Source organism: Rhinoraja longicauda, chromosome 4, assembly GCF_053455715.1.
Source record: "Rhinoraja longicauda isolate Sanriku21f chromosome 4, sRhiLon1.1, whole genome shotgun sequence".
Classification (NCBI taxonomy): Eukaryota; Metazoa; Chordata; class Chondrichthyes; order Rajiformes; family Arhynchobatidae; genus Rhinoraja; species Rhinoraja longicauda.
The window spans coordinates 32,976,587-32,992,550 of NC_135956.1; the positions used below are offsets into that span (position 1 = coordinate 32,976,587).

The 15,964-nt window shown below is 41.0% G+C and overlaps 1 protein-coding gene across 4 annotated transcripts in view; it reads left to right on the plus strand.

Moving 5' to 3' along the window:
* Nucleotides 1-15,964, plus strand: part of ppp4r1 (protein phosphatase 4, regulatory subunit 1) — a 65,670-nt gene that overhangs the window by 14,902 nt on the left and 34,804 nt on the right. For all 4 annotated transcript variants that reach the window (XM_078397477.1, XM_078397474.1, XM_078397475.1 and 1 more), the window contains 6 exons: nt 341-447; nt 3,225-3,367; nt 4,966-5,112; nt 6,648-6,755; nt 9,608-9,673; nt 11,037-11,195. In XM_078397477.1, coding sequence (XP_078253603.1) covers nt 345-447; nt 3,225-3,367; nt 4,966-5,112; nt 6,648-6,755; nt 9,608-9,673; nt 11,037-11,195 — 726 coding nt within the window. In that variant the 5' untranslated portion in view covers nt 341-344. The remainder of the gene's footprint in view (nt 1-340; nt 448-3,224; nt 3,368-4,965; nt 5,113-6,647; nt 6,756-9,607; nt 9,674-11,036; nt 11,196-15,964) is intronic.

A 15,964-nucleotide genomic window follows, 5' to 3' on the forward strand; every position in this document is an offset into this window, starting at 1 on the left:
AGTATAATATTTAGACTTTGCACAATATAAATGATATCTTAATGTAGCTAAGATGAGTACTATTTACTCCTAGGCTTCTGCCAATGCTGCATCAGTAAATTTGAGTATATAGCTTGGGTGAACATCAGTTAACTTAATTATTCTCTTTCTAAAGAGATTAACATCTGAAATCAGAAATCGATGCAATTTTGTCCCACTTGTGTGTCTTCCAGTGTGTTTTTTCTCTCATCAAAATTTAATTTTGCTGCAGAATGAGGAAGAGAAACAATTGTGTAACATGTCTACAGCAGACTGGTGAAATGTTGAAGTGTTTTGAGTTTTAATTTTTTTTCTTTAATAGACAAATGGTAGCAAGAGGTTTGCTGGATACGCTGCGGGCAGTCAGCGACGATGAAAAAGACTGCCTCGCAGTGCTCGAGAGAATAAGTAAACTAGCAGAAGATCAAGGTAATCAGTTTCTATAACCAATCTATAACGTGGTGCAGTGCTTGATAAGGAACAGAGAGAGTTTATCTTAACTGCTGTGTTTATATCTTTTGATTCACCTATATTGATTCCTTGGCATAACCAAATTTTCTCACCTTGCTGTACAGAAATACATTTCTTATTAGAAGTGATTAAGGATTCTGTATGGAGGTATTCTGCTTTCAGAATTCATTGCCACAGGTAGACAGGATGGCCAAAAAGGCTTTCCAGATGTTAGCCTTCATCAGTCAGAGTATTAAGTATAAAAGTTGGGAGGTTATGTTGCAGTTATACAAGACGTTGGTGAGGCTACATTTAGAGTATTGTGTTCAGTTTTTGGCACCATGTTAGAGGAACGATGCTGTTAAACTGGAAATGGTGCAGAGAATATTTGCGAGGATGTTGCCAGGACTCGAGGGCCTGAGCTGCAGGGAGATGTTGAGCAGACTAGAACACTTCTTTGGATCGCAGGAGGATGAGGGGTGATCTTATAGAGGTGTATAAAATTGTGTCTCTCTTGCCCGGAGTAGGAGAATCGCGAACCATAGGACATAGGATTAAGGTGATGGGGGGAAATATTTAATAGGAGCCTGAGGGGTAATTCTTTTTTACACAAAGGGTGGTGGGTGTACAGAATGAACTGCCGGAGGAGGTAATTGAAGCAGATCCTATTGAAACATTTAGACGGGTACATGGATAGGATAGGTTTAGAGAGATATGGGCTAAACGTAGGCAGGTGGCAGTAGAGTAGATGGGGCATGTTGGTTGGTGTGGGCAAGTTGGGCCGAAGGGCCTGTTTCCATGCTTTATGACTAAATGGAACTAAATTTCTGAAATTGAGCACAACATCATACATACTATGCAATATATTGTGTTTACAATTTGGGGCTACAGTGAATACATAAAAACGTATTTAACTGGGCACACTAGCCTTTAGTGCCAGATTGGTAGATTTTCCAGACTAGTGGATGGTATAATTCAACACAATATCTGAATTTTTAGATTTTGCATATTATTAAGATGTTGCCAGTGAACCTGATATTTTTCAGGAGAGCTTGGGGAAATCAGGGTTCTAGTATGCTGGAGGGAGTGTGAGAATTGGAGCCCTGGTCTGCTGAAGGGTATATTAATGGAGTAGAGGCATTTGCATCAAATTAATCTCAGAAGTATCTAAAAAAGGGTATTTCCTTTGCCCCATCTGCAGTTCCCAAAAATTAGGACGTGAAATATAATACACTTTGAAAATTGTATGTTTGTTCAAAAGGCAATCTTTTGGAGGTTTTTGATGATCAGGCACTGAAACCTGAGGGATATTAATTGATTGTTAAACCAGTTATTTGGGATTTTTCAGACTGCAGTTCATTCATTTCAAAGTGTGATAGAATGCTATACAAGTTATGCCCAGTAACAAATTATAACATTCTGTTATTAACCAGGGCTTCCTTTGGCAAATGTAATATGCTTAGCGCTGGTAAATCACATGTCCTGCATATTAATTTATTACCCATTATTAGTGATGACTGATGCAATCCATTGTCAGTACAAGATTCTTTCCTAGTTACTGTAACCAGCATACAACAATTTACAACACGTTTTGTTTAAACCCATTCCGGGAATTGAAGTGAATTTGAATAGGCAAAATGACAAATGGATTTTGCCTGTATTTGTGATTGTTGTTGCTAGGGTTCAATTCTTTCTGCTTAAAGGTTGGAGCTTAGAAATTATCATTGGCCCAAAAAGGAGAGGTATGTCATAAAAACTCCAAATATGTAATTAAGAAAATAGTACAATCAGGAGAGATGAGAGATGAAAATAGTACAATCAGGAGAATGTTTTCCACTTGCTAAAATATTGTGAACTGGTAGTATTGAAAAACAGTGGGCGGCACAGTTGGGCAGCAGGTAGAGCTGCTACCTCACAGTGGCAGAGTCCCGAGTTCAATCCTGACTTGGTGCTGCCTATGTGGAATTTCCATGTTCTTCGTGTGACCACGTGGTCTTTCTCTGTATGCTTTGGTTTCTTCCCACATCCCCAAGATGTGTGGGTTTGTAGGTTAATTGGCCTCTGAAAATTGTTCCTAGTGTGTAGGGCGTGGATGAGAAATCAGTATAACATAGAACTAGTGTGAATGGGTAATTGATGGTGGGACATGATGGGCCAAAGGACTTGTGTCATTAATGAGTGATGTTCATTTTTGCCCTGCCCATTAATTAAATAAATCTGTTTGGGTAATGTTTGTTTGCAATGCAATTCGCACTTTGCCACATTAAGAAATAAATCACATTGATATGACAGGAAGTACATTTTAAATGCATATTTAAATAATTTTTAGACTAGTTTAGATGATTCATTAAATTCCTAATTTCAGAGCACACTACAATGAAATTTATATGACTGATTTGCTGGTCCCTTTTTCAATAGGATAGTCTTGAGATATTTGACTGGAGTTATTTGGGAGTCTTGAGTAAGTTGCAACATTAGAAAATTAAATAGAAAATCAAATGCAAATTTGAATGTCAAAAGCCATGAACGCAAGGTATTTGAGAAAAATAATTTCTACTATTACCATATTCTCAACTTTACAAAGATGTTGAAGCGCTTAATTCAAGGGAGGCCATTAAGCAATACATGTTCTATCTCTGCACATTAAAAATAATCTTCTCTTCAAAATACACTCATGATAAATTGTCAGGTCAACTTAGTGTTTCAGATAATTTTGTTCACTGATCATTGTGTAATGTAAACTATGCTTTTTATAGAACCAAATGTTCGTGCAGAGTTGATGGAACAGGTGCCTCACATTGCCATATTCTGCCAAGAAAATAGGCCTTCCATTTCATATGCTTTCTCCAAATACTTATTGCCCTTTGTGGTTAGATGCCTTGCAGATCCAAACAACCAGGTAAATAGCTTTTTTTCTTCGATTGTGCCAATAAACGTTTTATTTTTACTTAAACATTTGCTCAATTTTTTTCCCCCCATTTGATTGCAATCCTATGAAAACTTTTGGTTTACTGGAAGTGTAGGCTTCTTACATTGATGCCCTTTTCCTGATTTGTTTATTGTAACACTGCTCTCTTTCTATATATTAAAACAACGACAAACTAGTAAACTGCTTATTATGGGCTAATTGTCCACAAGCATATTTTTCTTATCAGCCATTTCCACTTCTCCAAGACCCTGACATGCTGAGTAACTGTCTGATAACCACAGGAAGCTATCTAATTACCCACTTTAGTCATTTTGGGGTTTTACCCCTCCCTTCCACTGCATACAGGTACCCCACCAAAGGTGAGCTAACCCTGCACTAACTGGGGATTACACTCAATACTTCAGTTTTATAATATTCACCATATGTTGACTTGAGCCACTGAGCCTATGGTTGCAATGTCTAAGTGTAATGGACATCAAACTCCTGGACAGACAATGTTCTCCAAGCTCGGTCATGGGAAGAGATTGCAGATTTGTCAAAGGAAAAGGAATTAAGGAAAAGCTCAAAGCCCCCTTGGGGTAAAAATGCCTCCTCCACTGGGAATCTGGCTCATCAAAGTGGAGGGGGGGTGGGGTGGTTATTGAAAATCTGAAGGCCATGCATCAGGGGATCACAGAAGCTCTGTGCAGGCAATAGAAGAAACAGACTGTTTTATAAACTGCCGACTACATTCCCCATGTGTGGAAGAGTGCCGTTTCCACATTGGCCTTTTTGATCACTCTGGAGCCTATGAAAGCAAGTCATCCTCTATTCTGAGAGAGTAAGAAGGAGGAGATTACATGCAGTTTAATACTGTTTCCCTCATAGCATTGTCAATTGAACCATTCGTGCATTTTCGGTTGACTTTTCATATTCTGAATAGTCATCCTTTAGATTTGGAATCTCGCCACTGCCCCTCTCCTTGCACTCACTCTCTTCCCTCTCGATCCTCAGTCTTGACTCAAAAGACCACCCATTCCTTGCCCCCTCAGATGCTGCCTGACCTGCTGAATTCCTCCAAAAGCTTTTTGCTCCAGGTTTCAGCATCTGCATTCACAGAGTCATAGTCATACAGCATGGAAACAAACCCTTCGGCCCAACTTGCCTTGTAGACCAAGATGCCTCATCTACACTAGTCCCCCCTGCCTCTGTTTGGCCCATATCCCTCCAAACCTTTCCTAACCATGTACCTGCCCAAATGTCCATGTGCCAGTGTACAATTGACTACTAAATTCTATTAATATGTTACTTGGATTTTGTTAATTAGTTGGATGTTTCTTGGCTTGAAGGATTGTGCTATTTGAATTTCTCCCAGGTGTAATTAAAACATTGTGAAAGTTCTCATGCCATTTTTAAAAGTTAATTAATTGTTGCAATAGAAATACTACTTTTATTTGAAAGTAATTTTGCATTTTTTAAAATTTCTACTTTAAATCAGTCAATTGATTAAAATATTATACCGTATATTTTTATTTTTTAAACTATGGTTTGATAACAGGACAGCTGATAATTTTGTTTATTGTTTATAGGTGAGAAAGACCAGTCAGGCATCATTGCTCGTGATATTAGAACAAGAGATAATAGAAAGATATGACGTGGAGACCAAAGTATGTCCTGTTCTACTGGATCTAACTGCCCCAGAGAGCAATGATGATCTGAAAACAGAAACTGTAGCAGTAAGTGAAATGCCTATTATTTTTAAGTATACAGATGCTCCTCAACTTACGATGCTTCGACTTACGATATTTTGACTTTACGATGGTGCAAACGCTGGGCAACGGCAGCGAGCCGCACCTCGCTTCCGGTCACGTGATCAAGTGTATTTAAGTGCATTTTCTAATCACGATATTTTTGGTTTACGATGGGTTTATCGGAATGTAACCCCATCGTAAGTTGAGGAGCAACTGTAGTTGTCTGACAAAATTTAAAGCTTTGGTTTATGATTGTCATGTGTACCAAAATTTAGTTAGAAGGTTTGTTTTGCATGCTATCCAATCAAATTTGATACTACAGATAAATACAATCAAGCCAAACTCAAAATACAATAGGTAGAACAAAGGGAAAGATCAGTCCAAATTGTAGTTGTCAGCATTGTTGCACAATTATTCCAAAGACAAAGTTTTATGTCCACAATGAAGTAGAGCGGGTGGAGTTGGATTCATGGGAGGTAGTCTTGGAGGGGAAGATGCTCCTCAAACTGCGGAGCAACTTGGACAATGCAGCTCACCCCCTCCATGACGCACAGGTCAACCTGAAGAGTATCTTCAGCAACAGACTGGTTCCACCAAGATGCAGGACAGAATGCCACAGGAGATCCTTTTTCCCTGAGGCTATCAAACTGTACCACTCCTCCCCCTTGGTCGTGGGGTAGACTGATCTCCTCTCCCCCCCCCCCCCCTTCTTTGCACATCCCCAATCCATTCCACTCGTCACTTTAATTTCATGTTTCATGCATCTTGTGTTTTATGTTGATCTTTTGTAGGCAGACCAATTTCCCTCCTGGGATACATAAAGTTCTATCGTATTATGATAATGTACCCTAGCTCATGGAAGGACTGTTCAAAAGCCTGACAACAGAGGGGAAGAAGCTGTTCCTGAGTCTGGTGGTGCAGGATTGCGGGATTCTGTATCTTCTGCCCGACGGGAATGGGAAGAAGGAATGGCCGGGGTGGGAAAGGTCTTGGTTAATGTTTCAGTCAGACCCAGAGCAAAGAAGTTTGAGGGGAGATTTGACAGGGGAGAACAAGATCATGACTGATTTGGATTTAGTAAATAGAGTCAAACACAGTGAAATTTTGTGGAAAATACACAAGGGAAGTTAGGAGAAATGTTTTTACTTCAGAGTTAGCATCTGGAATTCACTACCTGTGCAGATGGAGGAAACAAAATCATTTGGTGCCTTAAATGAAATCTGGATAAGCACTGGAGTTTGCAGAGTTGGGTGAGGAAGCCTACGAGTGACTGGACTGCTTCGCAAGGATTTGACATAGTTCTGATGGGCCCAGTGGCGTCATTGTGTCGCAGATTTATGAAGTTAGAAGTAGCTTGTTTCAACCTAGTTTATATTGGCCAAACTAAACTGTTTCGGATTTTAAATGAGAGGTATTCCAGTTGTATGTTTTGAGTTATTCCACTTGTGATTTTTGAAAGAATAAATGTATCTTTTTTGTCTTTTCATTGCTGCTATTGTTTACTTTTACCTTAATTCTAGATAATGTGCAAAATGGCTCCCATGGTAGGGAAAGCTATCACTGAAAAATATATACTGCAACGATTCTGTGAAATGTGCTGTGATTGTCGGATGTTCCATGTTCGGAAGGTCAGTATACGTAATCGTGACTTGTTAGATTCTCTAACTTTTTTAGTTAATACAGGAAGAACGGAGCTCCTTATTGCTATAGTTCAACCTTACCACAGTTTATTTACTACTTTACATTAAAAGAACAAAGAAGGTTTAAATGGGGTGCAATTCCTCAAGTGTTCAGGAGAGTTTTCTCAAGCAGTATGTAGAAGCTCCCACACGTGACAGGGCAACACTGGATCTAGTATTGGGAAATTGGGACGGGCAAGTTAAAGTGTTTGTGGAGGAGCCTTTTGGGACGAGTGACCACAGTTCGATTAGGTTTAAGATAGTTATGGATAGGGACTGAGAGGGCCCACATATTAAAATGCTCAACTGGGGTATGGCCGAATTTGAGGGTAGGAGAGGATGTCTCGCTCAAGTTGACTGGAGCAGGTTATTTGAGGGGAATGGAATATGGGCCAAGTGGGATGTTTGTAAAAGTGTGCCTTCAAAAGCTCAGGATACGTACGTCCCCGTTAGAGTGAAGGGCAAAGCAGGCAAACGTAAGGAAGCTTGGCTGACGAGGAAAATTGAGGTATTGGTCAAAAACAAGAAGGATGCGTGGGACAAGTATAGGCAGCTGGGATCAGGTGTATCCCTGAAGGAGTTTCGGGAACTAAGGAGTAAACTGAAAAAGGAGATCCGAAGGGCAAAAAGGGGCCAGGAGATAGCTCTGGTGGGTAGCATTAAGGACAATCCCAAATGATTTTATAAATACATAAGGAGGAAAAGGGCACCTCCGTGTGGAGCCACAGGAGATGGGCAAAGTCCTCAATGAGTATTTCTCCTCTGAATTTACCGAGGAGAAAGACAGTAGGACGGAGGAACTTGGGGCAGTCAATGGAAGTGTCTTGGGAGCAGTCAGTGTTGCCATCGAAGAAGTACTGAAGGTACTATCGTGTATAAAGGTAGACAAATCTCCAGGGCCTGATCAGATATATTCGAGGACATTGTTGCAAACCAGAGAGGAAATTGCAGGAATCCTGGTTGAAATTTACAAGTCGTCCTTAAATACAGGAGAGGTGCCGGAAGACTGGAGGGTGGCAAATGTTGTGCCTCTTTTCAAGAAGGGCTGCAGGGAAAATGCTGGGAACTATAGGCCGATGAGCTGTAGTTGGAAAGTTACTAGAGAGTATTCTGAGGGATAGGTTATACAGGCATTTGGAGCGGCAAGGGCTGATAAAGGATAGTCGGCATGGTTTTGTATGTGGGAGATCGTGTCTCACAAATGTGAGTTTTTTGAAGACGTGACCAAAAAGGTAGATGAAAGCAGAGTTGTAGATGTTGTGTACATGGATTTCAGTGAGGCATTTGTCAAGGTTCCGCTTGGTAGGCTGCTCCAGAAGGTTAGATCGCATGGGATCCAAGGAGAGATGGCTGAACGGGTAGCAAATTGGCTCCTTGGAAGGAAGCAGAGGGTAACGTCTAACAAGGGCAGAACCTGCACCGTGAAAGGTAGGCCTCTGGGGAATGTTGTAGAGCAGAGGGATCTAGGAGTGCAGATGTGAAAATCATATCAGAAAATCATGTCATGTCAATAGACAATAGGTGCAGGAGTAGGCCATTCGGCCCTTCGAGCCAGCACCACCATTCGATGTGATCATGGCTGATCATTCTCAATCAGTACCCCGTTCCTGCCTTCTCCCCATGCCCCCTGACTCCGCTATCCTTAAGAGCTCTACCTAGCTCTCTTTTGAAAGCATTCAGAGAATTGGCCTCCACTGCCTTCTGAGGCAGAGAATTCCACAGATTTACGAGGACGTTGCCAGGACTAGAGGGTGTGAGCTAAAGGAAGGGGTTGAGTAGGCTGGGTCTCTACTCCTTGGAGCGCAGGAGGATGAGAGGTGATCTTATAGAGGTGTACAAAATCGTGAGAAGAATAGATTGGGTAGATGCACAGAGTCTCTTGCCCAGAGTAGGGGAATCGAGGACCAGAGGACATAGGTTCAAGGTGAAGGGGAAAACATTTAATAGGATTCCGAGGGGTAACCTTTTCACACAAAGGGTGGTGGATGTATGGAACAAGCTGCCAGATGAGGTAATTGGGGCTGGGAAAAGGTCCCATCGTTTAAGAAACAGTTGGACAGGTACACGGATAGGACCGGTTTGGAGGGATATGGACCAAGCGCAAGCAGGTGGGACTAGTGTAGCTGGGACATGTTGGCCGGTGTAGGCAAGTTGGGCCGAAGGGCCTGTTTCCACACTGTATCACACTGTGACTCTAAGTGGAACTTTACACTAAAACTAAAAGTTTGCACTTTAACCAAAATCTAACAACATTGTACCACAGTAACTAAGGAACAATGTGTAGGAAGGAACTGCAGATGCTGGTTTAAGTGGGCCAGACAGCATCTCTGGAGAAAAGGAATAGGTGACGTTTTGGGTCGAGACCCTTCTTCAGACTGAGAGTGAGGGGAAAGGGAAACGACAGATATAGATGGTGATGTAGCGAGATAGAACAAATGATTGAAAAATATGCAAAAAAGTAAGGATGATAAAGGAAACAGGCCATTGTTAGCTGTGAGCTAGGTGAAAACGAGTTACAGACAATGAGACTAAAACAGTGTTGGATACATGACTACTAGAAAAGTGAACTAAAATGTTCATGCTGATTGGATTGGTGTATTCAAGAGAGAGTTAGATATAGCTCTTAGGGCTAATGGAATCAAGGAATATGGGGAGAAAGCAGGAATGGGGTACTGATTGTGGATGATCAGCCATGATCATATTGAATGGCGGTGCTGGCTCGAAGAGCCGAATGGCCTACTCCTACAACTATATTCGATGCTTAAGTTAAGTTTATAAGAAAGTTTGACTTCCCTTTTCAGGTGTGTGCTGCCAATATTGGGGATATATCTAATGTTGTTGGTCGGGAAGCTACCGAAGAATTGTTGGTAAGTATGCATAAACTGGTGATCAACACAATGCAACAACTCCAACCTTTGACTATCAGGGGTACAAAAAGAAATTTAAACTGTTTTGACAAATGTTCAGAATTATAATGTGCCAGGTATATTGTTATGAGTAAGTAACAAGGTGAAAAGTTTTGCTGATCTTGACAAGCACTGTACAGTAGTTGAATCAACCCACGAGTAATGATGAATTCATTTACTTGCTGTTCACTTTTAATGAACACTGTTTTACAGAATGAGACAGCAATTTGTCAATCTTAATTGTGCGCCAACATAGAGTGTCAGTAAGCACTTCAAGAACAAATACTGACCATCAATACTGTTTCCTTTGGCAGCTCTTGAGGATATATTTCTATTTTAATGGGCAATAAAAATTATTTTCAAAAGGTAGAATTAAGTAGGTTTTAGTGTTTTTTCCCCATTTATTTGTTTCCTATTTCCTTCTTTTCCTCCCTTTCCCTAGAAGGCTCATCCTGGGGGTAAGGTTCAGCAGATGCCGCCAGCCTTCTGGTATTACCTAAGGACCATCCTTAACGTGTGCGCCTTGGCAGTGAGTGTCAGTAGGCTATTTGAGCAAGGCAAGAGTGAGGTTATTAAAGCTGATTTTGACCCCTGCCCCAACACGTGCCTTCAGTAGGGGTGGGAGGGAGTGGTAGAAATTGGATAGAACTTAGCACCTCTGAAATTTTAGACACTAAGAGCAATTGGTGCACTACTCGTGCATTTGCCAAGATTGGAAAAACTAGGCAGAGACCAGTTTAAATACTGTATAATTTAAATGTATAGAGCTCAGTTTTGAAGCATTTACATCTCGTGTCATCACAGTTTGCTTTCCATATATTCCTTGCAGCTATTGTCGGGATATAATATAATCTGTTGTAAATTTTGAAGTGTCAACTTTGTGAACTCTCTTTATTTTATTGTGCATTTTAGTTTCAAAGGATCCAATAGTTAAATCCAAGAAATGAACTTTGCACATGGCATTGAAGCTCATTTTTAATCCTATAAATGAGGATTATTTATAGGATTAATAATTTATATAATAAATAATATTTCCTGATTATTTATTATTATTATAACCATTTTGAACATTCCCATTTCCTGCCATGCTCGCAATTCTGTTGAATTATTTTGCATTTACCAGTTAAACTTTAATATCAAGTTTAAGTTATATTGTACTTAGTTAGATCTGTTATTTTGTTGGAAACTCAATTTAATTTTGAAATGAATACTTTAACGCAGTTGCAATCTATAATTTCTGTGAATTATGTTTTGGTATGCTACAGTCTCAAATGAAGTGGCAACTGTGATTGAAAACACTGTGTTCTTGGGTTTTTCTGTGTAGTTACCAAGGTTCTTCCAGCTGTGCTCTGATAATGTGTGGGGAGTGCGGAAAGCATGTGCCGAATGCTTTATGGGTGTATCTTGTGCAACCTCTCAGGAAGTTCGTAGAACAAAACTGTCTTCACTCTTCATTAATCTGATCAGCGACCCTTCACGTTGGGTAAGTTTAAAAAGTATTTTCTATATATGGGTGTTGTGAACATCAGTGGTAAGGAATGAAGTGACCACATTTGTTCTGCTGTTCTTGTTCCGTGTTCTTGTTTCTCTGATCCTCATGTTCAATGAATTCCAGTGGCCATCCCATTCAGCATCTGTAGTTTTTTTAATCTGTAGGACCAGATATGAGCTTCCAATTAATAATAATAATAATAATACATTTTATTTATATAGCGCTTTTCATATACTCAAAGACGCTTTACAGAGATTTTGAGAACATAGGGGAAATTAATAAATAGATATAAATAGATAAATAAGTAAATAAATAAATGAACAGAGAAAGGAGACAGAAGGTGAGGTGACCTTCAGTGGTTGAAGGCAGTACTGAACAGGTGAGACTTCAGCGATGTTTTGAATGTGGTGAGTGTGGGGGAGTCTCTAACGGTTTGGGGTAGTGAGTTCCATAGGGTGGGAGCAGCGATGGAGAAAGCCCTGTCCCCCCAGGATCTGAGTTTAGTCCGGATGTGGGGGGATAGGAGATTGGCAGCGGCAGAGCGGAGGGTGCAGGTGGGAGTGTGCCTGTGGAGGAGGTCGGTCAGGTAGGATGGGGCCAGGTTATGGAGGGCTTTGTAGGTTATGAGGAGGATTTTGTACTGGATTCTCTGGGGGATGGGGAGCCAGTGGAGTTTATAAAGGACGGGGGTGATATGGTCACGGATCGAGGTGTGTGTGAGTAGACGGGCAGCGGAGTTTTGAATGTATTGAAGTTTATTGATGATTTTTGAGGGTGCGCCATAGAGGAGGCTGTTGCAGTAGTCCAGACGGGAGGTGATGAAGGCGTGGATGAGGGTTTCTGCAGCTGTGGAGGAGAGGGATGGACGGAGACGGGCAATGTTTTTGAGGTGGAAGAAGGCTGTCTGTTTGATGTGTTTGATGTGTTTGTCGAAGGAGAGGGTTTGATCAAGGATGATTCCAAGATTCCGGATGTGAGGTGAGGTGGATACTGGGAGACCATCAATGTTGAGGATGAAGTTTTGGGTGGATTTGGTGAGCATTTTTGGACCAATGATAATGATTTCAGATTTGTTGCAATTGAGTTTGAGGAAGTTTGATTGAAGCCAAGATTTTATTTCAGTAATGCAGTTTGTCAGTGTAGAGTGTGTGGTGGAGGAGATTGACTTGGTGGAGATGAGGAGCTGGATATCATCGGCGAAGCAGTGGAAGTTGAGACCATGACGGCGGATTAATTGACCAAGGGGGAACAGGTAGAGGATGAAGAAGAGGGGGCCAAGGACTGAGCCTTGGGGGACACCTTGGGGGAGGGGAGCGGTGGGGGATTTACAGTTGTTAATGGAGATGAACTGGTGTCTGTCAGAGAGGTAAGATTTGAACCAGGATAGGGCTGTGCCGGTGATGTTAAGGGAGGTTTCAAGTCGGGTGAGGAGAATGGAGTGATTTATGGTGTCAAAAATTAACACCAAAACAGCGTTCCAATTTCTTCTATTTCCTGATGATCTAGATGGTTGATCTTTTTTTAAGAAAGGAAGGATTCGTAATTCAAACCTCATTATGGGTATCGCAGTTTCTATAACTCCCCAATTTCGAGTCAATGTTCGTGGAAGCAGCCCCTAATGTGGAGCCTCCTGATTTCTTCGAACTCAGCATAGGTTTGGTGCCTTTAGCTTTGACTCTTGCTTCCTTTCAGGATTTAGTGTTCATTTGAGTTCCACATTTCTGAGGTGCATTTGTCTTATTCACTAAGCCTGCATTCTGTGGAAGCCTAAATGGAAAAATTCCTGTGCATCATTCTTCCTGTTACGAACAATATTGGAGATGTCCTGCAATAAAGTTATTTCCATTTCCTTCAAAGTTGCTAACAGGCTGTGAGGCTGGAACGGTGAGCAGAGAGATCCCAATAGTCAGATGCAGTTGTTTGTATTTGATGGCAGAATTACAGTCACCACAAAATTTATGTGGGAATTAGAAGAGAACCTGCCAGGACCATTAAAAAAAAAAAACTAGCTGGCTGTATGGATACCAATTTACAGAAGTATCTTCCATTGTGCAGTAATGCAAAAGCTGTAAGGTGGGAATTGAGAATTTTGGGATGACAACGTTTTAAAATGAACTTGGGTACATACAGTATATGTTTAGCATGCCTAAAAGAAAACTGACAGCTACAGTCAGTTTGAGGAAGAAAATTTGATTTTGATGTCAGTTTACTGTTTATTTTTTTTGATCTCTTTTAGTAACTAAGTGTGCACTGATAATGCATAATTTTAACTTACTCGTGCTGGCACTTGTTGCTTGTTTCGAATTAGATTATAGAGCAGTGCAACACAGGAACAGGTCCTTCAGCCCATTATGTCTGCCAAACAGGATTAACTAAACTAATTCTTTCTGCTTGCACATGATCTGTATGTCTCTGGTCCCTGCATTTTCCACCATCCCAGAAAAACATTCCAGGCACCTACAACTTTGTTTAAAAAAAAAACAACTTGCTCCATACATCTCCTTTAAATCTTCCCCCTCTGACCGTAAAGCTATGCCCTCTGGTATTTGACATTTCCACCCTGGGGAAAAATGTTATGTCTAGCCCCATCTATGCCTCTTATGATTTTATAAACTTCTATCAGGCTCTAACACGCTCGAGAAAACAATCTCAAGTTGTCCCTGAGGCTATGGTGAGTAAACTTAATGGTGATAATACACCAGTTTCCATTAAGCATTGTCAACTCTAAACATCTAAATATCTGTTGCACTGCTGCGAGTAAGAATTTCATTGTTCTGTTTCAACCATATGACAAACAAAAAAAAAACACTCTTGACTCTCGACATTTATGCTTTTTGTCTCAATCATCAGTTCCTATATCATCCATTCTTCATATTGATTCAGAACCTATGTTATATTTTGTTCAAATGACCTGCAAAGCCCATGCAATTTCCTAATCCCCAGTGGTTTTCATTCACTTCCCAGAGAGGGCAAACTAGTGGCAGAAGCCAACTTAACTTGACCCTTTTCCCTCCTCTGTTCCTTTTGAATTGATCTCAAAGCTCGACTGAAGGTTTTAAACAGCAATCCAATGAAAATGAACAGTCTTTTGGGACTTCAACAGCCTTCTGAAAGAGTGTTCATATGATTAGATGCAATCCTTGTAAATTCCCACAAGCCAAAACTGCCAGATATTACACCTGTTTTGAAGAATCGCTGCTTGATGTCCCTATTGTGCAACCCTTCTCACTGCAACTGAAATAATGTTACATCAGTAAATTGATAGTTTCCCAAGGACAACCTCACTGAGGTTGGTGGGTATATGGAATGAGCTGCCAGATGAGGTAGTTGAGCCAGGTACTATAGCAGCATTTAAAAGACGATTGGGCAGGTACATGGATAGGGAACAATTGGGGGGATACGAGTCAAATAATGTGCAAATGGGACTAGCTTAGATGGGGATCTTGGTGGTCGGCACGGGCAATTTGGGACGAAGGGCTGTTTCTGTACCGTGGGACTCATTTTTTTCAAATTAGTATTTCTCAATGTAAAAGTTCAATGGTATTGAAAACTCTGCTGGCCTTTATAATATGGCTGGCCTTATTGTAGGGAAGTACTAATTGTTTGCAGGCAGCACAGTGCTACAGCGGTAGACTTACTTACTGCCCATTATGCCTCCTGTCTGTTCTGGGCAATAACGAAGGTCCTCCACTCCTGTCTGTTCTGGGCTAGTTTCTGGACACTACCCATAGTTCCAATTCCATAGTTTTCATTTTCATACAGTTCGACACCATGTGGTTTTGGGTCTCGCTCTTTTCCTTTTCCCTTCTGGTGTCCAGTGCAGGGCTATTCTTGGGATGCTGTCTGGTTCTCTTCTCAGTATATGGCCAATCCAGTTCCAGTGCTTTCTCATGATGATGGTATCCATGCTCTCTTGCTGCCATTGAGCAAGGAGATCTTGGTTGGATATGGTGTTTGGCCAAAATATTCTAAGGATTCTTCTCAGGTTCTCAGTATGGAAGACTGACAGCTGGTTGATGTCACTCGCTGTCATTCTCCAGCATTCTGAGCCATATAAGAGGGTGGAGAGGACACAGCTCCCGTATATCTTCAGCTTGGTCTTGGTGCTGTATTGCTGGGACCTCCATACATTGTTTAGCATTCTGAAAACATTCTTAGCCTTGTTTAGCCGGTTCTTAATGTCATTTTGTGCTCCGCCATCGTATCTGACTTTACTACCAAGATAAATAAACTCCTCAGTTATGGGAAGGTTGCTTCCATTCACTTGGATTGGTAAGGGGTTTTGGATGTTTAGTGTCATTAATTCAGATTTTTTCTGGTTTATCTTCAAGCCAATTTGTTGTGCAAAGTCACTAAGTCAGGATGTTTTTTCCTGCATGTGTTTGTGAGTGTGGGAGACCAGAGCTATGTCATCAGCAAAATCAAGATTTTCCAATGTTGAGAAGAGGGTCCATCGTATGCCTCTTGCTTGATCTTCGGCTGTCTGATGCATCACCCAGTCAATAGCAATATTGAAGAGTAGCGCTGACATCACACACCCTTGTCGAACTCCTGTCTTCACCTGGAATGTGGTTACTATTCCCTACTTTGCAAGAGAAGTTGGCGTAGAAGCTCTTAATTACTTCAACTATGTGCTGTGGGATCCCATACATTCGTAATACGCCCCAGAGACTGCCCCGGTAGATGCTGTCAAATGCTTTCTCGAAATCAACAAAGTTGATGTATATCTGTCTCTGCCACTCTGTGCACTGTTCTATAAT